At 35.9% G+C, this 25,187-nt stretch overlaps 1 protein-coding gene across 1 annotated transcript; it reads right to left on the minus strand.

Annotated features, from left to right (window-relative positions):
- Window positions 1-1,085: 1,085 nt before the first annotated feature.
- Window positions 1,086-25,187, minus strand: CCDC32 (coiled-coil domain containing 32). The gene is made up of 4 exons (XM_051977087.1): window positions 25,081-25,187; window positions 17,731-17,986; window positions 13,101-13,257; window positions 1,086-11,884 (listed from the first exon to the last, which is right to left on the minus strand). Exons 2-4 carry the CDS (start codon window positions 17,972-17,974, stop codon window positions 11,752-11,754), a joined length of 534 nt encoding a protein of 177 aa, XP_051833047.1. The 5' UTR covers window positions 17,975-17,986; window positions 25,081-25,187; the 3' UTR covers window positions 1,086-11,751.

Below are 25,187 nucleotides of genomic sequence, written 5' to 3' on the forward strand. Positions count from 1 at the left end.
TTCTAGATTTTCTCCCTTCCTCTCCACTCCCAGCTTCCATTAAGAAAGCTCCTGTGAAACTATGCAAAACATTTCTATAAAAGTCATGCTGTGAAAAAAATCATAGATCTCCCCCCTTTAAAAAATAAAATTAAAAAGAGAGAATGCTTCAATCTGTATTCAGATACAGTAAGTTCTTTCTCTGAGTATGGATAAGACTTTTTCATAAGTCCTTCGGAGTAATTATGGATCATTGTATTGCTGATAATAGCAAAATCATTCACAGCTAATCATCCTATAACATTGCGATTAATTTGTACATTTCATTTTGCTTAAGTTCATGGAGGAGTTTCCAGGTTTTTCTGAAAGCATCCTGTTCATCTTTTTCCATAGAACAATAATATTCCCTCATAATCACATACCACAATTTATTCAGCCATTATCCAATTGATGGGCATCCACTCAATTTCAAATTTTTTGCTCTGAGAGCTGCTATATTTTTGTTTATATAGGTCCTTTTCCTTTTTTTAAAATCTCTTTTAGGATCCATGCCTAGTAGTAGTATTGTTAGGTCAAAGGATATGCATGATCTTGTAGCCCTTTGGGCATAGTTCATATCTTTTGATCATTTATCAATTGGGATATGTCTCTTATTAATTTGATTTGGTTCCTTTTATGTTTGAGAAATGAGGCCTTATCAGAGAAACTTTCAGCTTCTTTCATAAATAACTCAATTTTCTTTGCAAAGAACTTGAATCCTTCCCTATCTGAACACACCCTTGAAGCCTTGAAGAATATCTCTGGGGTTCTTTTATGTTCTAATCATTCTTGGCACCTTTACTTATTAACCGTGTGTGGACAGCACACATAGGAAATTCAGAATATTTTCATGTGTCCTTGACTGATACAGAAGTGAGTTAGGAACTCTGGTGTCACTTACCATGGTCTGAGCCCCGATATTGTCCTCCCAAAATTAAGGTAAAAATACTGGTGCAAGCCACAAGACAAGTACCTTAACATCTCATTGGCTTGGGCTGCTATTCTTGTTTTTATCAGCAGTTACAGAACTTGGAGATTTCACCAAAAAAAAAAAAAAAAGACACTAGTTAGGTATAAAATAGTTCTTTTATTAATGGAGCATTTTAATTCACACAAGGGGAAGCTCAAGTTCTAATACAAATATCTTGGAGCACATGTAGTGTAGGAAGAAGGGTTCTGGGTAAAGGATACAAGTAGTTTTCATTTATTAGATGCAACTAGATCTAGATTCTGGATGGGGCCCCAGAGTATGAAGGATGGGTTAGCAACAGTTGATATAACTGGGTATCAATTGCCAACACACTTGGTGAAATGGTTCTTAAGCTATGAAAGAAGTGGTAAAGAGGTCAGTGATGGCCTTCAGAGAAGTTATTCTCACACCTTAGTACACTCAGTTTCATGGAGCTATCACACCTTGTCCATGCAGCTGTCACTATATCATTTCTGAATTAAATCCACTTTTACATTAGGGCAACTCACTGAGGCAGCCAAATGTTTGGAGTTGCATAGAGAATATTCTCCATCAGCGACATATGATTTCCTATCCTATCACAAGCAGGGAGATGGCATAGGTATTGGTCAGTGAATTAAATAAGATGTATAAAAATGGCAAATGAATATCTAGAAAATGGCAAGGTAAGATGTTGGGCAGAAGAGGGAGCCCAGCGTCCAACACCCATAAGTAATCTTTAAAGATCAGAGAGGCCCATAAGCTTCAGGTTTTTATGTTGTTTTTTGTTTTTTGATTTGACTGTTACAGTTCTTCAAACCAGTTGATCTGCACAGGAAGCTATACCTCTGAGAAAGAAATGGGTCAGAATAAGATAAAGATCCTCTTGCTTATAAGGCAGGGAACCTCCCTGCCTAAAGGATTGAGCCTGGCCCAACTATCAGAGCATCTAGGCAAGGCAAGAAGAGCCAGATTGAAAAAGACTTGCTCAGTACAGTGTGAAAATAAAAGATCTAAAATGCAAAAATTTAAGGTCCAATCTCTGCTTCTGAAATTGAACCTGGAATGAGAAACCTATAGATTTTTCCCTACCACAAACAATCTGTCCCAAGAACCACTTATAGCTATTTAACAGATAAAAAGTACAGATTCCTTTAATTATAGAATTGCAGTTTAAAGGGAATGCAGAGTTCATTTTAGCATAACACCTGGGCAAAAGAAAAATCTTTTCTATAATATTCTGTAAAAATGAATATTAAGCTTCTACTTAAAACTACTTAAGAACTCACTACCTCACTTAAATTTGTTAGGAAGCTTGTCTTTATATTAAGCTGAAATTTGCTTCTCTATAATTTTCAATTATTGGTTGGAACTATATGCTTTCTGGAGTCAATAGGACAAATTGAATGGATTTTTTGTATCTCTCAAACAGCTGAAATCTATTATCCCTTAGTCTTCTTTTCAAGATAAAAGACCCTTCTGCTAATCTCAAGACAGTAAGATTTCAGTCCCCTCAGGATTCTGATCACTTATAGTTAGACTGTATCTTGCCTTTAATGTGGTACCTAAAATTGGACACTATGCTGTAGCTTCAGTTTAGGGCAAAATTCAATGAAACTAGTACTCCCCACATTTTGAACTCTGTATTTCTATTAATGCAATTTTAAAATGAATTATTCTTTTGGCTGCCACATCACAGTGACTCATTATCAACTCTTAAGTACACAAAGATTCCAACGTTTTTCTACCGTGATTTGTCATCTAGCCATGTCTACTATTTTATATTTAAATGTGTAACATTTTGAATCTTTACTGCTTGGTCTTCTAGAGTTGTCCCACTAGTCCAGTCTCCTGAGATATTCCTAGATCCTAATTTTGCAAACTAGCATTCCTGTCTTTAGGCCATCCAAAATTTTGTAAGCATGCTATATGTATGTCTCCATCTAAGTCACTGAGAATGAGTCACAATAGAAACAAGGATAGTCTTCACTAGAGACCTACCTAATTGGTTAGCACCAATTCATTAATCAACACTCTACTTCTAATCAACTAGTTCTGAATGCATCTAATTGTATTATCATTTATTCTGAAAATCTTCATCATGTCCTGGGAATGATTAGGAAATGAGATTTTTGTCAAAAGCCTTGATGAAATTTAAACATACTTTATGTCCATGAGCAAAACTGAAGAATTCAGCGATAAAAATAACTTCTGTATCTTGCCACTTTCCTATTCTATCTGTGGTATTATTCTCATCTACTAGCCTAATAATTATAAGGGAAAAAAAGGGGTGAGGGAGATTAGGTTATTCTGGAATTAACTCATTTTTTAACTTATCCATTTATTGGTAATCACCTTCATTTTTAAATGTCCACAAAACACCCCTTTATAATCATCCACTCAATAATTTTAGCAGGAATTGACATTACATAATGCCATAATTTCAGAGTTCATTCTTAAGATCTATGTGATAGGCTCAAAATTACCTTCCAGAAGAAGTCATTCAATGGTTTCTCCTTCTTTCCTGGTTCTGTGAAGGAGCTCCTCACAATAGGCAGATGGGAGCTTAACAAATTCATTGATCTCGAAGGCAGAATTGGCCAGGAGAGCATATGAAAAGCTTGTTTTTCACTTCATATCTGTCCATTAGGGCCTCAGTTTCACAACTCTATGATTCAATCAGTTCAGTCATTTCAGTCACGTCCAACTCTTTGTGATCCCTTTTGAGGTTTTCTTGGCAGAGATACTGGAATGGTTGTCATTTACTTCTCCAGGTCACTTTACAGATAAGGAAACCAAGGCAAACAAGATGAAGTGACTTGCCCAGGATCACAGTGTCTGAGGCCAGATTTGAACTCATGAATATGAGTGAGTTTTCCTGACTCCAGGCCTGGCATTCTATCTACTGTGCCACCCAGCTGTCCTCAGCCCTAAGAAGCTCCCAACTGGTCATAAAGGTAGTTTGAGTGGAACTAAAGTAAAAATCACCAAACTGTTGCCAACTTCATGGGAAAAGTGGCCCATTCCCCCCCTCCCCCAGTACTTACCAATCCCTCCTAGGGGAGAATTCTTAGACCAGTGACCCAGAAAAGAGACAGGAACCAAAATGTGGCTTGAGGTCTCAGAAGGAAGGTAGATCTGAGTGAGATCAGAGTCTTTGTCGAGGAAGTAGCATTTGAACTGGCTTTTCAAGAAAATTTAGGGAAAATATTCCCAGTGAAAGTTCTCAAGTTTCACATGAATCAATATATGGGGGTGAAAAAGTGTGGAGCATCTTTTCAGGAAAAAGGACTATCCAGTTTGGCCAAGGTTTTTAATGCAGGGAAGAAAGTCATGCAAGAAAAAGCCAAGAAAAGGGAGGTGTGAATCATACTGAGTAAGCAATAATGAGTCGCTGAAGATTTCTGAGCAGACAAGTGACATGAGTAGAGTTTCAAAGAAGAATGATCACTCAGGCTGAGCTATGAAAACTCAACTGAAGAGCAGAAAAAATGGAGGAGGAAAGGTCTGTGAGGTGATCATAATCCTCCAAGAGGATGGGTGATGAGAACTAGTACCAGAGTAGTGCCAAGAAAGGGAAGGCAGAAGGTAAATGAGAAATATTTTGCAGAGGTGGCTGTAAAATCAGGGGCTAGCTTTTTCCTTTTTGTATACACAGCTTAGCACAATGTCAAGCACATTCTAAGTGCTTAATGTTTAATTTTTTTAATAATAGCGTTTTATTTTCAAAATACATACAAAAAGTTTTCAACACTTAAAAAATTTTTAAAAGGAAAAAAAAACAAAAAAACAAACAAAAAAAATTCACTCTTGAAAAACCTTATGTTCCATATTTTTCTCCCTCCTTTTCCCTCTTCCCTCTCTCCTATGTTAAACATGTGCAATTTTTCTGTAGCTATTTCCACATTTATCATACTGCACAAGAAAAATGTTATCAAAAAGAAAAAAATGAGAAAAAAAACAAGCAAGTAAAAAACAACAACAAAAAAGGTGAAAATACTATGTTGTGATCCACATTCAGTCTCTACAATCCTGTCTCTGGATGCAGATGGCTCTCCATCACAAGTCTATTGGAATTGACCTGAATCACCTCTTAATATTTCATTATTGAGGTTGAATCAATAAAACTGATTATGAGAAATGTGAGCTAGGGAAGAGAAAAAAATAAGATTTTAAACATGGAAAACCAGGATGCCACTCATAAAAGATAATTAAAAAAACAGCAAGCCAAAGTTGGGTTTTGGATGTATTGAGTTTGCAGTGGTGTAGGTCATCCAGATGAAATATTCTACATAGCCAACTGAAGAGGTAGGTTTGGAGCACAAAAGTCAAGAAACATAAACAAATATGAGACATCAGCATAGATGTGATAGTTAAAGCTGTAAGAGGGAATTTGCTAAGTAGGGAGAGAACAGAGGGCCAAAGACAGAACCCTGAAGATCACTGACCCTCCGGGATCATTTTCTCTGGAGAGAAAAAAGAGCTGGAAGAAACAGAGAAGGGGTCAGAGAGGTAGGAGTTGCCTCTAAAACCAAGGGAGGAATGATCAGTGTTGATGAGAATTGGGGGTGAGGTTGAGGGGGATTGGATTGGCGATTATTAGAAAACTGGTACCCTTTGAGACACCAGCTTCACTTTAAAAAGGTAAAATACATGGGGATTAAAGAGTGGGTAATAAATAGATATCGGGCATAGACAATTTTTTCTAAGAGGTGTAGCGGTGAAAAGAAAAAGACCTCCATTCAAAAGAGAGACAAAAGAAACTGTAGTAGGGATCAAACAAAGGAAGCAAAGAACATTCATTCAGATTATGGATCTCTCCATGGATATGTTACCTTTTTGGGGGGATACAATTTCATTATACTTTATGGAAGCTTGGGGGGTAAGAAGTAGTATAGCAAACAGATTTTTCAACAACTGCTTATGGAACTCTCATTTCCCCATCTGTACCACAGCAATTGGTAACTCCTTTTATAGAGAGAAAGTAATGGAAAGTCAGATCTGAATTCAAATTCTAATCCTGACCTTGAGTTTGTTTCCACACAACAAAAATGGGGATAATCATATTTGTACTATTTCCTTCAGAGTTGTGGCATGCCACAGAGAAATACTACATAAATGTTAGTGTTATATAGTAACCGCCTCAAGCTCTAAACAGGTCTCCTGAGTGAGCTGGACTAATGCACCTATTTTTACTAGACTCTGCCTTTTACTGCCTTGCTAGAAAATCAAGTCTTTTATTCTGTTTTGGAGCCCATGGGGCAGCATATGCATAGCAATATCCTTTAGAGTCCAGAAGCACCTCAGAGAAGTAAAAACAAACAAACAAACAAACAGATCTTTGAGGTCTCTGGAAAAGGTAGTTATCTCCAGCAACTAGGGCATATAGTCTTGCCTTGAGGGATAGGGCATAGGCATCTCTTCCAGACATTTATACCCTAATAGTCAGCCATCCAGTCCAAAACACCATTTCTCTTCAAACAATTTTATCACCAATAGCATTGCCAGGCAAGTAAGTATGTTGGCAACCACTGATTGATTTACTGTTTGTTCATCTGCTGCCTCCACATTTCTGGAGTTTGTACTGGGGACAATCCCATTTAATTCCAGTACAAGTCTTTTCAGACCGTGGAATAATTGCTGTTTTTATTTTATTTTGTTTTAACCATTAAACACACTAATCAGCTGGCCCCTTATCTCTCTGGCATAAATCTTACCTGCTCTAGCTTATGTCAAGGAATTCACTACTGCTCTACTCCCAGAGGTAATTTTCATTCCAATACTTTATATTTAACATAAACTATTTCTCCAATCATCAATTTTCTATTTTTTTAACTTGAGATACAGGCAGGGAAGACAGTAAGGGATAATAAAGACCGTTTTCCTTCTTCATGAATTTCAGTGATCTCTGGAAGCATTACCCAGAAAACCCTCCATTTCCAAGGTCACTTGATGAGCAACTAAGTAGGATAAGAAACTATGCTAAGACTCCAGAGTATTAAAATTTGTTTGCTTTTTTTTTTCACAGAATGAAGAAAATTTGGGGCTAATGTGATTATTCTCATGATAAAGTTCAACTCTTTCACTAAATACCAATTTCAATGTCTCATCTTACTCATGTGTAGTACAATGAAGCAGGGTTCTCAAAGGCTGAAGTGGAAAACTTCCACATATTGCCAAGCTGGAAAGGCTTTACATATAAGCCTGGTCCTTGAATTCTGTGCCTCTGGTTTGAGGTCTCACTAAGTGTGCAAAGGCTCATTTACTAAAGGATTGGCCATCAGGTGATGATTTTTTTTTTTTTAGCTTACAGCAAAGGCAGAAATCAAGTAAGGTAAGGTAAGGTTGTAAACTGCAACTAAGGAGGAAAAATTCCAAATAATGAAACCATGAATCCAGAGGGAAGTTTATGCTTAAAGAAGTCAGAATATTTGCTTCGAATCTACAGAAGTAATAAGGAAAGCAATATACAAATCTCCATGTCTAATATCCAAGATACATAAAGAATTAATATAAACATTTAAGAACCAGAACTATTCCCTAACAGATAAAAGAGCAAACTATCAATAACCATATGAAGCAATGCTCCAAATCACTAATAAAACTGCAAATTGAAGTACCTCAGAAGAAAAACACTTTATAAACATTAAAAAGCTACAGAAATATGAGTTGTTAAAGAACATTAGATTTGGAGTCAGAGGATCTGGGTTCAAATTTCAACTGAACACTTATTTAACTGCATGACCTTAGTCAAGTAAATATACATCTCTAGGCCTTAGTTTCATCTATAAAAAAGGACAGAGGGGATTGAAAAAGATACTCTGAGGACTCATCAGTTATAAATGTATGATTCTTTGATCCTATGATAGATGAAAATGATCAATGAGCTGTAGGAAGACTGGCACATAAACGCATTGTTACATGAAGTGGAGAATCATCCAATTATTCTAGGAAACAATTTGGAATTATACCTAATATCACTACAAGGCACATAACCCAAGAATGTGAAAGACAGAGGAAGATGTTTCACAAATATACAAAAATATTTATAGCAGCATATTTGTATTAAAAAACTGAAAATAAAAGAAGAACCCATCCACTGGGGAATGACTTAAACAAATGATGGCATATGAATGTGGTAAAATATTATTGTATCTTAAGAAGTGAATACTTAAGAATTCAGACAAACTTGGGAAGACTTGTATGAAATGGTAATGAAGTAAGCAGAACCAAGCCTGCAATAATGTGAAGGAAAAAATATTAAAAGACTTCAAAATTTTGATTAATGCAGAAGTGACCAATCATAATTCTCAGCAGAGAAGCAAAGGTGTGGAATGAAGCATACATTTTCAGATATAGCCTCTGTACTAATTCAATTTTGTTTGACTAAACTTTTTTTTTTTTTAATGATGGAGGGGTCTACTCAGTTAAGTATGGGAAGTCAGTGGGAAGAAACAGTGAGTATTTTTTAAAAGCATTAATAAAACATTTTTTAAAATCACCTGGCTCTTTCTTCAATGTCTGCTCCAACTACTAAATCTGTATATAAAGCAAAACATCCCAGATACTTCTATCTTCCCATTCTCAAGAATTTTTCTTTTGGAAAATTATAAATGTTGGAGAAGATGTGGGGAATTTGGGACACTAATGTATTATTGGTGGAGTTGTGAAATGATCCAAACATTCTGGAGAGAAATTTGGAACCATGTCCAAAGGGCAATCAATCTGTGCATACCCTTTGATCCAGCAATACCACTGCTGGCTCAAACAAATCATAAAAATGAAAAAAGAACCTATATGAATAAAATTATTTATAGCAGCTCTTTTTGTGTTGGCAGCAAAGAATTAGAAATTGAGGGAATGCCTATTAATGGCTAAACAAGTTGTGATATGTGAATATATTGGAATACTATTATACTATAAGAAATGATGCATAGGCAGAATTCAGAAAAACTTGTAAAGACTTACGTGAACGGGTTCTGAGTAAAGTGAGCAGAATCAGAAAACATTGTACACAGTAAGAGCAACATTGTTGCAATGATCAACTATGATAGACTTTGCTCTTCTCAGCAATGCAATGATCCAAGACAATTCTAAAGCCAAATGATGGAAACTGCTATCCATATCCAGAGAAATAGAATCTGAATGCAGATCAAAACATACTATTTTCACTTAATTTGGGATGTTTGTGCTTTTTTCCCTTTGGTTCTATTTCTTCTTTCACAAACTGATTAATCTGGATGTATTCTTAACATGATTGTACAAATATACCCTATATCAGATTGCCTGCCATCTTGGGGAGAGGAGAAGGGAGAAAGGGAGGGAGAAAAAATTGGAACTCTAAATCTTTAAAAAAATAAAAATGCTGAAAACTATCTTTATATGTGATTGGAAAAAATAAAATATTATTTACATTTTTAAAAAAAATTTCCTTTTGTTTTTTTTTAAATATGCCAAAGAGTAGGAAAAAGACAGTGATGGATTTTTGCTTGAGTTGTAAAGATACTATTCAACTAGTTTCCTATTTCCTAGAAAGCAACACTTTCTCTGGGTGTTCTAGCTATTAGTGACAACCTTCTTCTTCTCTGACTTTTTTTTTTTTTTTTTTGGCTGAGGCAATTGGGATTAAGTGACTTGCCCAGAATCATATAACCACGAAGTATTAAGTGTTTGAGGCCAGGTTTGAACTCAGGTCCTCCTGATTTCAGGGCTAGTGTGTATCCACTATACCAACAAGCTGTCCCCCTTCTCTGATTTTTTAAAATAATTGTCACCAAGAAAAAAAAAAGGTACTGTTTCTCAAAATGATAAAATATAAAACCTTAAAAACAAAAATCCATCTATTTATTGTAAGGCCAACAGATAACCACAAAGCATAGGTAAGATGTTGAAAATCATCAAAGAGATGATTTTCCTTTATATTCCTTACAGCAATCCCAGGAGCCAATTCCAGTTTCCTTGGAATTTACAGACACTATGGCACATCTCTCTGGATCTGTCATGGATACTAAGTTACCAAACTGAATGAAGCCTGCTGGTTAAAAAACAGTTCCTAAACTTTCCCTGACCAAAATATGTATCACTAATTAAAAAGGAACAAATATTTCCAAAGGCTGTTCAAGAAATTTAAAATTCTGAGTATAGCCAAGGTTCTTTTCTTTCAGACCAAGCATTCAATTGAGGAACAATCAATGGTTTTTACAACACTCTTTTCCATCTGAATTTGGTACCAATTATCAAGGTACCAATTACCTTAGTTCAATGCCTGAATTAGACTGTGGAGCTCTGGCAGCAAAAGCAACACTGCCCATAAAGACGACCTGAGGTTTATAATGCTAGAAGAATACTCATTAAATAGAAGGTCACAGGCAATGCAGGCACCAATTCTGTTGCTTCGTGCATTTTTTTTCCTTTTTTCTCTCCCTGAAAGTAGCCATGAGAAATATGATACATATAAATAGGTATTAAGATGGGAAAAGCTTTTTATGGTCAGTATATACCAAATCAAAACAATTTAAACACAAAAAAAAGCTTATGGCTCAGGAGAGCCAGAGGTACAAAAACAAAACTTTTCAGTTGTAATACCAACCAAATACTAAAAATCATCTTAAAATGTGATTTAGAACTTAGAATTTTTAATAAGACAGCTGAAAAAATGAAATAGAAAGATACTCATACTTACATACATATATTCTCAATATTCTCCCCATTCTAAACCTATTACAAAAATAAATAAGGCAATAGGAAAAAAAATCCTTTTCCTTCAGGATTCTGCCACTTCATCTTTTAGTGAAAAAGCATTTAATGAAAAAAAGAATTGGGGGCAGCTAGGTAGTGCAGTGGATAGAACCCCAGCCCTGAAGTCAGGAGAACTTGAGTTCAAATCTGGCCTCAAACACTTAACACTTCCTAGCTGTGTGAGCCTGGGCAAGTCACTTAACCCCAATTGCCTCAGAAAAAAAAAAAAAAAAAAAGGATTGGATTTAGGATAAGAAGATCCGGATGATAGTCATAGCTTTAATACTTACTAGATAGGATCCTGGGCAAAAGACACCCCCTCAACTCTAAAATAGGAATAACAACTTATGCTTTATCTAGTTCACAGGGCTGTGGTGAGGATCAGGTAAGATAACTTAAGTGGGTGGGCTTTAATAACCATGAAGCATAATACATATGTCAGGTAGGGGTATTATTTAATATCACTGCAGAGCATACTGAGAGGGGCTGATATGTGAGGAGGTAGACTTTTTCCTCCCCTGTGCCCTTACAAAATTTATAGAGGTGTTTGGAACATAAACAGGAAACATTGTGTCTGATAGGTTTAAACAGAAATCTTTTGCCATGTAGGGATACAACCAGCAATATGAGAGCTCTGAGTTTGTTTACCCATGAAGGAAGGAAAAAAAGTTCACATAATTTGTCCATTCAAGCCTAGGGCATCAATTTCTCCAAACATTTTCCATGCTTGGTCCTTCATCAGATTACTAACAGTGATCTAACCTGAAGCTTCAGGGCATGGAAGAGCTGCAAAACAACAGAGAGAAAAGCAATATTTGGGTCCAGTATGCACAGGACCAGTCACTTCATCCAAGGCAATCACATATGCTAGATCCTAAGCAGGTCTTTGGAGGCCTGCAGCTGTTTGCTTTGCAGAGTAGAAATTTGGACTGCTTCTCTTTTTTTTTTTTTTTTTTTTTTTTAACCTTCAACTCTCCTTTCATTACTTGCTGCTGAGAACTCCACTGGTCTCTGGGGACCTGTGACAGCTGCGTGGTGTGTGTGGTTTATTGTTCCACGGCTGCTGGCTCCTCCCCGGGCTTCTCAGACTGTGACTCTGGCGGAATCAGGTACTGTATCTCTTCAGCACTGATAGCCACTTTGTCTGGCTGCAGCCACCTCTTGAAATGTTCCAAAGTACTACAAAAGAGAAGGGCTAGAAGGTGAACTTAATCGACATCATTGATGAATTCACTTAAGGATTATCATGCTTATTACTCTCCATCATATCCCCTACCAATTTGTTGCCTTGAACATTTGATCAAAATAGAATTGTAGAACTGGGAGCAATATGTTTAACCTATATTGGATTGGTTGCTGTCTAGTGGAGGGAAGAAGGAGAAAGAGGGAGAAAAATTTGGAACACAGGGTTTTGCAGAGGTGAATATGAAGACATATCTTTGTATGTGTTTTGAAAAATAAAAAGCTATTATATTTTTTAAAAAGAACCATGATCAGTGGTGTTTGTCTTTTCATTTCTGGAGGGCACATTCTCTCCCCCTATACCCCATCACCTTCCATCCACACCAATAAAAGTGAATGGGTCTCTTCTTATTTCCTTCCACAAGCAATTCTCAAGATAAAAGCATCCAACTGATAAACTACCTTTTACGTATGACCAGCTGCCACATAAGGGATTCTTCCCTTCCCACTCTTGCCCACAATGATCTCCTGCTCTGAAAGTGTTATTGTTCATAACATTCATTTAATACATTCTGTATTGTATCATTAGTTCTTTTTCTATATGTATAAATAATCTTCTTTTAAGTTGCAAGCTTTGAAAGCAAAAATTTCACCTAATATTTTTTATATCACCAAGATACCTAAGATTGGAACTCAGTAAATATTATTAAAGGGGTATTTTTAAAAAGTAAAACACACCTAAATTAAGCACCTTAAAAATTGTATATATGGGTATAGATATATATATATAAACATATTTAATATATATTTATATATTTAAAAATATACATAGGGAACTGGTTCATTTCTGCCATACACCCAAGTAGTTCAGCTTACATAATTAAGATATAGCCTGCAACATTTGCTCCAGCAAAGATACTAACATACATTCCAAAAACACACTGTCAGCCTAAAGATAAAGAAAAGACCTTCCTGTTAAAAAGACAACTTCAGAGGATATTTTTAATATTGAAATATGTAGCTATAGTTTAAAAAAACCACAAAAAATTTTTTTGATTTGATTTTAACTGATATCAGGACATAAGACTGTCCTTTGATTTAGGGGAAATGAGAAAGCTGTTTTCAGTAATCAAATTGTTTCTATAATAAGAAAATTTGAAACAAATTGTGATAAATTAAAGTAGAGAAATATTATTGCCCAGCGGCTCATTACCTCTCATCAGACTCAAGACCCTCCATATAGAACTCAGATTCTAATTTCTCCTGAAGGAATCGATCCCAGCATTCTTTCTTGGCCTGAGCAAGGGTACGAAGCATGTCCTTGGAAGTCACTTCCTGGCTTAAACCCTTAATTCTTTTTAGTTTCTTCTCTAAGGGAAAAAGGAAAGATATCTAATGATGAGTGAGACTTTAACTAAATTGGAAAAACCAATGTTTATTACTCAAGTTCTTTCGATACTGACCAATTCTTCCAAAATGGATTTAGATATGAATCAATTATGATAAGGGAAACTAACTTTTTTCCTTACCTTCACTATTTCTTTTTTGTTTTCCATTCTCAATCAAAAAATCCTAGAACAGTAAAATCTATTAGACTTTATAATCAAAGCAATGTTCACCTTCTTGGTATTCACAAAAGCCCAGCATGTTATTGTCTTAGGAATATTTGTTTCTCCTGACAACGTGAATACTGTCAATTTTCAACTCAACAATAGTTTCTTCAAGAAACATATATGGTTATTGGATTTAACATATATTTCTACTATGTTTAACATATATTGGACTATTTGCCATCTGGGGGAAGGAGGAAAAAAGGGGAGAAAAATTGGAATAAAAGGTTTTGCAAGGATTAATGTTGAAGAGTTATCCATGCATATGTTTTGAAAAATAAAAAGCTTTAATAAAGAAATATATGTGGTGCTTCTTTTTAATACAGTGACATGAAACCAACTTCTTCAAACCTCATGAGAAAGAACTAGAAAAGATGACTTAGAGAAGATAATGGAACATCCAATCATTCATTAGACACTAACTTATTTTGGGTGAAAACTCACTAATCTAAAATTTCCAAGATCTCTCTATTACTAAATTCTTGATTAGAGATGTCAAAAAAGAGAGGGAGCCTTTTTAAGTTGTTCAAGTTGCAGCCTAGATATTCAAAACCTAATAAGGTATTCTGCATTCCCTTTGAATTTGGTTAATATGCTGTGTACTGATAGGTTTAATTAATTTTATTTTTATTTTAAGTGTTAAAACTGATTAAACAGATCTATTTCATTTAAAAGAATGTGGAGATGTCATCACCGTTAACTACATTTTCCAATTTCAGGTTTGTTTGGTTTTTTTTTTTTTTTTTTACAGCATATGGATTAATATGTAAAATTCTAGGCCAAATGACTTCACCAAATGACAACCAAAACAAACAAATTTTAAAATTCACAATGGTTTTAACTTTTGAAAGTGTATATTGATTTAAATAATTAATCCCTATTATCAAGTTGTAAATCACCAACAAGAAAACCAACTACTTTTAAGAGTTAAATATTTGAAGCATTTCATTTTCCCAACAGTAGAAAAAAAGCCAAATAATAAAATAATTGTTTTTAAACTAAGTGTTCTTTTAATTAATAAGATTTGAAAATGAAAATAATAAATGAAATTTGTGCTTATTCTGGTTTTGGAAAAGTCATGTTTTAGTCATGGAAAGCTTCCATTTCTTGAGAGCCCTTTGCTCCAAGGTGATCAAGAGAGATTCAGGTTTCTTCAATAAAGAAATCTAACTCAGTTTCAACTGATCAATGATGGACAGAAGCAGCTACAACCAAAGAAAGAAAACTGGGAAATGAATGTAAAGTGTATTTTTGTTTTTCTTCCCGGGTTATTTTTAACTTCTGAATCCAATTCTTCCTGTGCAACAAGAGAACTGTTCGGTTCTGCACACATATATTTTATCTAGGATATACTATGACATATTTAACATGTATAGGACTGCTTGCCATCTGGGGGAGGGGATAGAGGGAGGGAGGGAAAAAGTAGGAACAGAAGTGAGTGCAAGGGATAATGTTGTAAAAAATTACCCAGGCGTGGGTTCTGTCAATAAAAAGTTATAATTAAAAAAAAAAATAAATTAAATTAAATTAATTCAGTCTCAAAGAGAGAGAGAGAGAGAGAGAGAGAGAGAGAGAGAGAGAGAGAGAGAGATCCAGGTAGTTTAGTGTAGGAGCCACATTATATACTATTATTAATTCTCCTCTCTTTCACAATCTACCATTAATGGTTCTACCTCTCAGAGAAGGAATTACAGCAATTATAGTCGCCCACCTAAATAATATAAAAAAGAAAATATGGAATCTAATATTCAGAATCAGTCACCATTTACGGAAATATTCATCATTACTACATGTATACTGATTACCCACTAAGCCTATGGCTCTGACATAATCAAAAGGATTTTTGTCCTTTTACTTCTTTTCTATCAGTCATTAAATACATGCTCTGGATATCTCTAATTACAATGCTACAATGCTTCACCCATAGCAATGACCCATTTATTTTGTCCTGGTAGAATCCCAACAAATTTAATTTGATAAATTTATCTTCCTGATCATTCCCCATTATTATCAAATTCTTTTCTATCATTGCCCTGATATCTCCCCTTTTATCTTTCCATGTTGTTCCTTAAAAATTATGTTCACTCTTTCATCTGTAGTATATTTCCTTTTTCCAAAATTACCCTAAAACAATTACTTCCTCCCAATCATCAAGGCTCCTAAAATTATCTGACTAAACATTATAAAATTTTTATAAGTTATTTTCTCCTAAAATTTTTATCCATTTTGGGGTTTCTTTTAAGTGTAATATAATTCTTCAGAATGAAATAGAAATTAAATAAACAATAATAGGACATCACTATAACCAATGAATAAGATGACATGAACTCCAAATTCTTTGCACTTTAAGATCTAGGGTTGAGATTAAGAAATGTCACCATCTTATTCAGGCCAGTTCCAATAGACTTGTGATGGAGAAAGCTATCTGCAACTAGAAAGAGTACTATGGGGACTGAATGTGGATCACAACATAATTTTTTCACCATTTTTGTTGTTGTTTGCTTTTTTTCCCCCTCCTTTTTTTTTTTTTTTCCTTTTTGAGCTGATTTTTCTTGTGCAGCATGATAAATGTGGAAACATGGGGCAGCTAGATGGCCCAGTGGATAGAGTACCAGCCCTGAATTCAGGAGGACCTGAGTTCAAATCTGATCTCAGACACTTACTTAATACTGCTTTAACTGTGTGACCCTGGGCAAGTCAGTCAACCCCAGTTGCATCAGCAAAAAAGGAAGGAAAAAAAAGGTAAATGTGGAAACATGCTTAGAAGAATTGCACATATTTAACTCATATTGGATTACTTGCTATCTAGGGGAAGAGGTAGTAAGAAAGGGAGGGAAAAAATTTGAAAAACAAGGTTTTACAAAGGTGAATGCTGAAAATTATCTTTGCATGTATTTAAAAATAAAAGGCTATTATCAAAAAAAAAGAAAAGAAATTTCATTATCTAAAAATAAAGCTCATAGAAGTCAAAATAAAATATGTGGATTAATCAGCTATAAAAGCAACCAGTTTGGGAGTTTCTAAACAGGGTATTAAAAAGATGAGGATTCTTCTTAAATATCAAAGGCAATTTGTTGTATAAAGGAAAGAATCTTGGACTTTGGAGTCAGAAATCCCATCTCAGATATTTACTACCTATGTGATGTTGAACAAATCAACTTAATTCTTTGGCCTTCATTTCCTTCATATTTAAAATTAAGACATTGGAACAGATGGTCTCTCAAACCCTTTGTACTTTAAATATATATTATTTTATGACATATACTTTGTCTTGTCACTGTAGAACCCCAGAATCTCAACAGTGGGAAAAAATTCAGAGGTTATAAAGTTCAATTTAGGAAGAATCCCTATCTTATATAATATCCCTTATAAGTGGTCATCTAATCTTCGATTTACAAATACCTAGTAATGGAGAAGTCACTATTTCCCAAGGTAGTTCATTCCACTTCAAAACAGCTCTAATTGCTATGTATAGTTTACTGGTTCAAAACCTGCTTTTCAATAATTTCATCATTGGTCTTAATTATGAACAACAACAACAAAAAAACCAAGTCTGCTTTTTCAACATTTAAAAGCTGTCATCTGTTCTCTAACAATTTTATCTTATTCAGAATAATGATTCATTTATGTGGCAAAGGTATGTAAAATGTTTTACATATATTTCATTAGATTCTTTCAACAGCCTTGTAAAGTAAGATGTACAAGTATTATTATCCTTATTTAAGCAAAATAATTAACAAGAAGCTGATCTGGAGTAAGTATCTTTCCATATCAAAAAGCAACCTAGCATGACTTTTCAAATTACAGGATCTCACATGTGGCCTATTATCCCATTTTTCAGTCAAATTTAAATATTGACACAGTAAATGTGGAGCATCTTTGAACAAAAACGCAGCATGAGCAGTGAAAGGCAGGAAGAGTTAGTTAGATAGCCCAGTTATACCAGGAGAAGATTGGATATATCAAAACAACATAATCCAGGGGCAATTAGATGATATAGTAGATCAAACACCAGCTCTGGAGTCAGGAGAACCTGAGCTCAAATCCAGCCTCAGACATTTACTAGTTGTGTGATCCTAGACAAATCACTTAACCCCAAATGCCTTTAAAAAAAATCCAAAATACCACTAAAAAAATTAAAAGGAACAAATTTAACTGAACAGAAAACCAGATTTGATGCAGTTGGTAAAGCATTACTACCATGATACCATGCTGACAAAACTCTGTACTCACCTAGAGATGCTAGATACACTTCTGAATCCTGCAACGGAGCCCAAGGCTTTAGGTTTGGCCTAACAGTCAAGTCTGCAGCTTCTCTCTGATTCTCACCTCCAGAAGATAAATCCATGAAGGAATCAGAGAAGGCATCTTTGGGGTCATCCCCCTGGTCAGGATTTGGCAAACAGGAACAGATTTCTGCCCAGAGATCACCACTGGACCTTGGAATAGCAGAATCAATACTCTCAAATGATTTCATTTGGAATCTTAGCTGAAAAACATACATTACATTTTGTAAGAACTTGAAGGTTCCACACTTAAAATATATATTCTCAAAAGCTCTCCATTTGTCTAATGAGAGAGAGAGAGATACTAATAAGATTTTAAAGAAGCTGTTTTCAAAGAAATTTAACTTCATCAGATTTCTGTGTGGTAATAATGTAAAGGAAAATAATACTGATTATCCAAATTCTGATCAAAGCAATGACTAATTGTTACTTCAGCAAACTACTCAGAAGAGTGTCTCCCTCCTATAAGTAAAAAAAATAGTGGACAGTACATATAGAATGCAGCAAATGTTGTTAGGAAGAGTCATGTGCTGATTTGTTTTATTTAACCATGCTTTTTTTTTTGTTTGAAGAAAAGATTCTGGAGGGTAAAGGGTAGGAGAGTCAATGGAAAGTAATAATGATATATAAAAAGAATAGCAAATAAAATGTTTACTTTTACAAAAAAAAAGATTTATACATGGATAACATTACTATAAGGTAGAAAATGAAATGTTATATCTTCTGGCTTAAAGTTCAAAATATTTTCATTATTTATTTTTTAAATTAACTTAAATAATTATTACTCTAAAATAAAAGTAAAATCTATTTACAATTAAGCTTAGAATTTTAAAAAGATTCTCTGTATGCATTTTGTCATTTACTCCACATCTCATTGTGTTGCTCCTGCCAGCTTTGTATGTGTATGTGTATTTTTTTTTCTTTTTTTGTGCTTAAATGGGCAGGTGATTTCATCAATTCTGAAATTTCCTCTAATGATTCAGGGCACATCCTCTCCTTGCTTGCTAAGCTGTATAACTCTTGCCTATGTTTTCCTAAAAGTTCATCATAGGAGACCCACCCAACATGCTGGAGGCCTATTTTAATTTCTCTTAAGAGCAAGAGGATGAAATACTCTTATCTACCTGACATTGTTCTTGCCATATGACCAACTTATCTTCTCTATCACATATAATTCCTTGATGATATCTTTTACTCTTGTTCTTTGAAATTTCTTGTTGATTTTATGCTATAGCTTGTTCACACCCTTCATGAACCTCTTCATTGCTCTCTGTGTGATATTCAGAAACAATTATATCCTGTGTATCTCTTTAGCATATATAACACCAGTGGAAAGTAATAAAAAGATGTGACTTTGTTTTTATAGGAAGCTTGAGGTCAGCTTTCTCAAATGCAATCCAGCTCATTGATGATCTTGTGTTCAATTGCAACTATTGAAAGTGATAGTTCAATTAACTATCCCAGATATACTTAATCTTGGACAAGTTCTATAGAATGTCCGTCCAAATGCATGTTGAAATCTGGGCAGGAGATATTCTTTGTCTACTTGGATTTTTCCTGTGCTAATGGACAAGCCAAACTCCTTTTGGGTCTCTTCCAAGAGGCTCTCAATGTTCTAAGGCTTAATGCAATCAACATGTCTATACACAAACAGGAACTTCTGGAATACCTCACTGTGAATGAATGAAAATGAAATGTATTAAGCTTTACTACGTGCCAAACGTTGAGATACACAACAATGGCAGAGGAAAGGAGAGGGGGGAGGGAGAAAAAGAAGACAGTCCCTGCTCTTAAAAGAGTTCACACTCTAAATGGGAGAAACCTATATAAGAGAGTTATATATAAGAGAGAGTTAAACTTTGACTGAAAGGATCTGAGGTCCTAAGGGTTGAGAAACTGGATACCTACTAATTATCCTGCCCCAACATCTCTGCTATGCTCCAACTGCCTTTCAGACATCTAGAAACAGATATTCAGCAGATGTCTTCAACTAAGTCCAAAAAGGATCTCATTATTTTTCTCCCTAACCTCCTCTCCTCAAACCCTCCCTATTATTGTAGAGGGCAACAACATCCTCCCAGTCTCTCAGACTCACAACCTAAAAGTTATTCTGAATTCCTCCTCTGTAACAGCTCTTGAATACACCCCCTTCTCTCTAACGCTGCTACCATTCTGGTACAACCCTTCATTACTTCGTGCTTGAATTACTGCAATAACCTGCTGAAGGGTCTGCCAGCCTCAAGTCTCTTCCCTACTCTAATTCATCCTCCATTTTAACCATTCAAGTGATTTTTTTTCTAAAGTGAAGGTCTGACCGTATCATATACTCTAATCCCCCACTCTCCTCTCTATCTTCCTACTCAATAAACTACAGTGGCTTCTTTCTTCCTCTAGGAACAAATAAAAGCCCACAAAACTCTTCATAACTTCTCCTACCTTTCCAGTCTTCTTATACCTTTCTCCCCTACATGTTCTCTTCTGCACTGTGACACTGGCTTCCTGGATGTTCCATAATCAAAACTAGTATTTTCTCTAACTGTCCCCCATGCCTGAAATGCATTCCATTGACTCAAAAGCTTTCATTTAAGTTCCAACTAAAATCCCACCTTCTACAAGAAGTTTTCCCCAGCCCCTCTTAATTCCAGTATCTTCTCGGTTATTTCCTACCAATCCTGTATTGAGCTTGCTTTGTATACATTAGTTTGCATGTTTTCTCCCCCATTAGTTTGTAAGCTAGTTGAAGGCAAGAACTGTCTTTTGCCTCTTTTTGTATCTTCACATCTTACACAGTACTAGACACATAGTAGGCACTTAATAATTGTTTATTGATTGACTGAACATCAAGGTCCAGGAGTACTTAGGATATATCCTGATAACTGTCTAGCAGGAAGAGTTCAGAAGGCAGAAGTTCACTACCATTAGGAAGTGAGTAGAAATAGGGAAATTCTACAACAAAGAGAATGATAGATGTTCTGCAGCTTTCCAAGAAAAAAGAGAAGGGTTCTACTTGGCAGCAACTCTTGGCCTGTAGTGAGCTTAAGCAGGAGAGAGCATGCAAAGTTTACCCATAAAAAGAAGACACCATACAGTAGTTTGGCAACTACTTTTAGTAGAATTTAGCAAAGTAAAATGGACATTTTTTTAAGGAGTATATGGCCCAAGACAGAAAAATCTCACATCCCCCCAAAATATTTATAGCACAACTTTTCTTAGCACACAAAAACTGGAAACAAAATAGCTATCCATTATTTGGGAAACAGCTTAAGTAAACTGTGTATATAGAGTTAAATATCACTTCACTATAAGAAAAATGACTAGGAAGAATACTGAGAAGCATAAAAAGACTTATATGAATTGATAAGAGAGTGAAGTGGACAGAATAGAATGAAAAACTATTTATTAAGTGCTTACCAAGTGCTAAGTGTTGTGGACACAATAAGCATTACAGTGTACATACAATGTAAATGACTACATTAATATAAATGGAAAGATCAAAAAAAAAAAATTGAACAATGTGATTATAATGACCAAGTCTGACCCTATAAAAGAGCTATAAGATTACACTTCCCTCCTCCCAGAGGTGAGGAACTATGAATGAAGACACTGAATATACTTTTGTTTCGCAGAATTGCTTATTTTTCCTATTTTATTTGTTATTTCCTATCCTATTTATTTTTCAGCGTAATCTTTGGATGGGAGAAGTGGAAGACTATTTTGGGGGAATAATATAATATATACAAATATAAAATATAAAAATTTAAGGATAGAGAAGATCTGAACAAATTTATGATGAGGTTCTAAATGGTGGGTGTGGTTGGTAGACAGAAACTGAAGAATTGATAAACATTATTCTCTGGGTCAGGCAGGAAAAAAGCTTTGCTAACCAAGATCAGTTTAGTTCCATGGTTCCCATCTTCTGGAGGTAATCCAGTCAAGAAATCCAAGTTATGTCAAGTCATTGAGGCTAAATTTTCCCTATAAAACATGGCTTCATTACTACTCTCCTTTGAGTCAGTCCACCACACTGCCTCATGTTGCCTTTTCCTTAACTCCTCCCACATGCCACACTGTATCTCTTTTAATACCACTCTGCTCCAGAACCCACTTCTCCTCCTTATAACTAACTCTTTTAGGGTGTTAAGTCCCTTTCAGGATTTAGCCTGCCCAACCTTGTGCAGTGTTTCCTTTCTCCTGGTAAATAACAAGTTCCACTAGGGAACTTGTCCTTTCTATAAAATTCCTTTCTATGCTTTCCCAACCCTATTTCATATTATACCCTTCCTGGCTCCTATTTTGTCTGTAATCTCTTCTCTTAAATAAATCTACCTTTTGTCAAAGAAAATGGCCATTGTGAATTCTTCACATGACTGAACCTCAACTTTTGGTTCTTTTCCTAAAGCACATCATCTGGTGCCTAAATAACAACATTTGGTGCTACATCAGCCACCTCATTTAGGCAGCAAGAAAGAAGCCAGTTAGTAAGACCTGTTGAAAATGAGAAAGGAATTATCCAAAAAACAATATCTGAGAATATATGAAAGGAGACACACATAGAGTACAAATAGCAACATTGGTCTTGGCAAGGAAAAGGGCCATTTATTCCTCAGATAATAGGATTAAGGAGGAAAAGGACAGATAAAATAGAAGAGTATATCCAAGAAGAAAGGATGTAAAAACAAATGGAATCTATGAATTTTTAAAGATGTAAAATGGAATTGAGAAAATGAGAAAACTAAATGTGTTGATATTCTTAGTAAAACAATAGGCAATGACATCTGCTCAGTTGAGTCACAGGTGGTATGGGGGCAGCACTGAGGGCTTGAGGAGAGAAAACAAGATCTGAACAGTTGCTAAGGAGAGAGAAAGATAGAAAATCAAACAAATTAAAATAAGATAACACAAATTTGTAAGGGATTCAATTCTGTTGTGTGACTTCCTCCAGTAACACAAGAACAGGAAGAGAGAAATGCCTTCATTTTACAAAGGAGGAAACAAAGGTTAAATGACTTGTTTAAAATGAGAAAGGTTATATCATAGCAGATATCAAAACTCAGAGCTTAGAGTCAGTTCAGATTCGGATGCAATTCCATGGCCTTAAGAGCAGAGTTTTAGACTTGGAAAGGAGCTCAGTTAACTCTGTTCCACATATGTTAACTGACTTTCCAAATTCAAAGAAGGTAGTGAATAGCAAATAGAGGATGAGAATTCAAGTCTTCTGACTAAATTGCCTACATTCTGACAAAATAAGCCCAAGTATAAGTTAACACATCTTCAATTTGCTGATAAGGATTTTCTATTTAAGAGAAAAGCTCTTAAAACTTAGAAAAGTTTCCATCTCTTGCCTCCATACCTTTGCATAGGTTGTTCCCCAAACCTGGAATATTCTCTCTTCACTTCCACTTCTTGAAATCCATAACACCTTTAAAGGCTCTGCTCAAATACCATCTTCTATAGAACTCTTCCCTGATTACTCCAGTTTCTAGTGTCCCAGTCCCCAACTACCATTTCTTTATAGATTTTGTTTTCTTCTCTGTAAGTGCAGTTTCTTCCCAGAATTGTCCAGGAACCTTGAGTCTCAAAGGACACACATTTGTGTCTTATATACCCTGTGTTTGGCACACAATAGTCAGTAAATGCCTGAGGAAATGAAAGCTTTCCATTGTACCTTACCTCTATAACCCTAAGCATAAATCCAAAAAGGCAGCTGAGAGACCAAGTTATCCCCATTACTCAATGAACTCCAGTAATTCTTTAACACCTCCAAGATCAAACATAACACTGTTTGATCTTCAAAGCCTTTCATTAATTACATGCCCCCACAAACTCACACACATACCTTTCTAGTTTTCTTACTCCTTCCTTCTACTCTGCCATCACATGATATTTGCCTTCTCAATGTTCTTGAATAAGTCATCTCCTAACTGTATATTTCCATTCTCATATTTAGGATTCTCTCTCTCCTCATCTCTACCTTGAGGCTTCCCTGATTTCGTTCACATTTCAGCTAAAACCCCATCTTTTACAAGAAGCCTTTTTCAATCCCCCTTTTAATACTGTTGCCTTTCCTCAGTTGATTATCTCCAAATTATCCAACAGCTGTCTTAACTGAACATAGTTATTTGAATGTAAACCTCCCCCATGTAACTATGAGCTCCTTCAGAGCATGGACTGTCTTTTGCCTTTCTTTGTATCTTCAGAGTTTAGCACTGTGCCTGGTACCCAGTTATTGTTTGTCCTTCACTGAAAGAGGACCATGACATGAGGGAGGTGATGCCGTGACTTGCAAATAAATTGGATTTAACTGAAAGAGGGCTGTGCAAGATCACCTTCCTCCCTTTCCCCTCCATAGCCATCTAGGTCTAGCGTTCAGATGCAGATCAGGATGATGGGATATGGCTCTGAATGCAGTGGAGTTTACCTTTTTAAACTAAGATCTTCGATAGGTTTCAGTCTGACTGAGGCCTCCCTCATACAGTGATTAAAGACATAGTCCAAACAACAACAACAATTAAATAAACTATAAATCTGGGAAGGGAATACCCTCAAGGTTTCTAGACAAAGCAGAAATGATTGCTATTTACTTTTGATGCGAGTCAAATAGGACCCAAACAGGAACCAAATGGGGCTTGGCCTGAGACCTATTGGTGGCCAATCAACGAGAATCAAAGTGGCTTGGTGGTCTTTAAGAAGAAACCTAGACCTTAATCCCAAAATATCTTGGGAGGGTTCAGAGACTCAAGGAAAAAAAAAAAAAAAAAAAAAAGGGGCAGCTTTTAAGAGCATCTGTAGATAAGGACACGATATCCTCGGTGGAGGGAAAGCTTAATAATGTTTATTAGACTGATTGAGATTGTGTCATTTTTTTCCTCCCCTATCTTGGCGCACAACCCAGGCAAGTGACAATTCCTTGATGCACGACTAGTATTTGGGGAACCTTTAAGCGCAGGAGTCCATGGGAGGAGTTAAATGGCCTCAGGAGAGCCTAAACTGGTCTCTAGGAGCCGGAAATGAAAGCTTCTAGTTTCATCTAGACGATGACTACTGAATCGTCATAGCAACTTGGGGCTAGTGTAAGCGGCCGATCCCGTCAGGCCCCAGCAACCCACTGGCCAAGGTCCGAGCAGGGTAGCTAGGCCTGGGGCGCCTGGGCAGTAGAACCAAAAACAAGCAAGGAAGTCAAGAGTCCAGACCCCTACGACAGCCATGGCTCCGCCCCCAGGCCCGGATGGAGCCGCGCCCCACAGGAAAAGAGTGGTCAGAGATAGGGTCCCAGGTCCCGGGTCCCTCCCTCACCTACCCCAACAGCCCGCTCCGGTAGCCGAAAGAGTACTCGTTTCCACCTTTGCCTTCGTAGCCAAAATGACCTGACAGGAGGAGTCTCCAAATGATGAGCATCGAGCTTCC

This window comes from Antechinus flavipes, chromosome 2, assembly GCF_016432865.1.
Source record: "Antechinus flavipes isolate AdamAnt ecotype Samford, QLD, Australia chromosome 2, AdamAnt_v2, whole genome shotgun sequence".
NCBI classification, from domain to species: domain Eukaryota; kingdom Metazoa; phylum Chordata; class Mammalia; order Dasyuromorphia; family Dasyuridae; genus Antechinus; species Antechinus flavipes.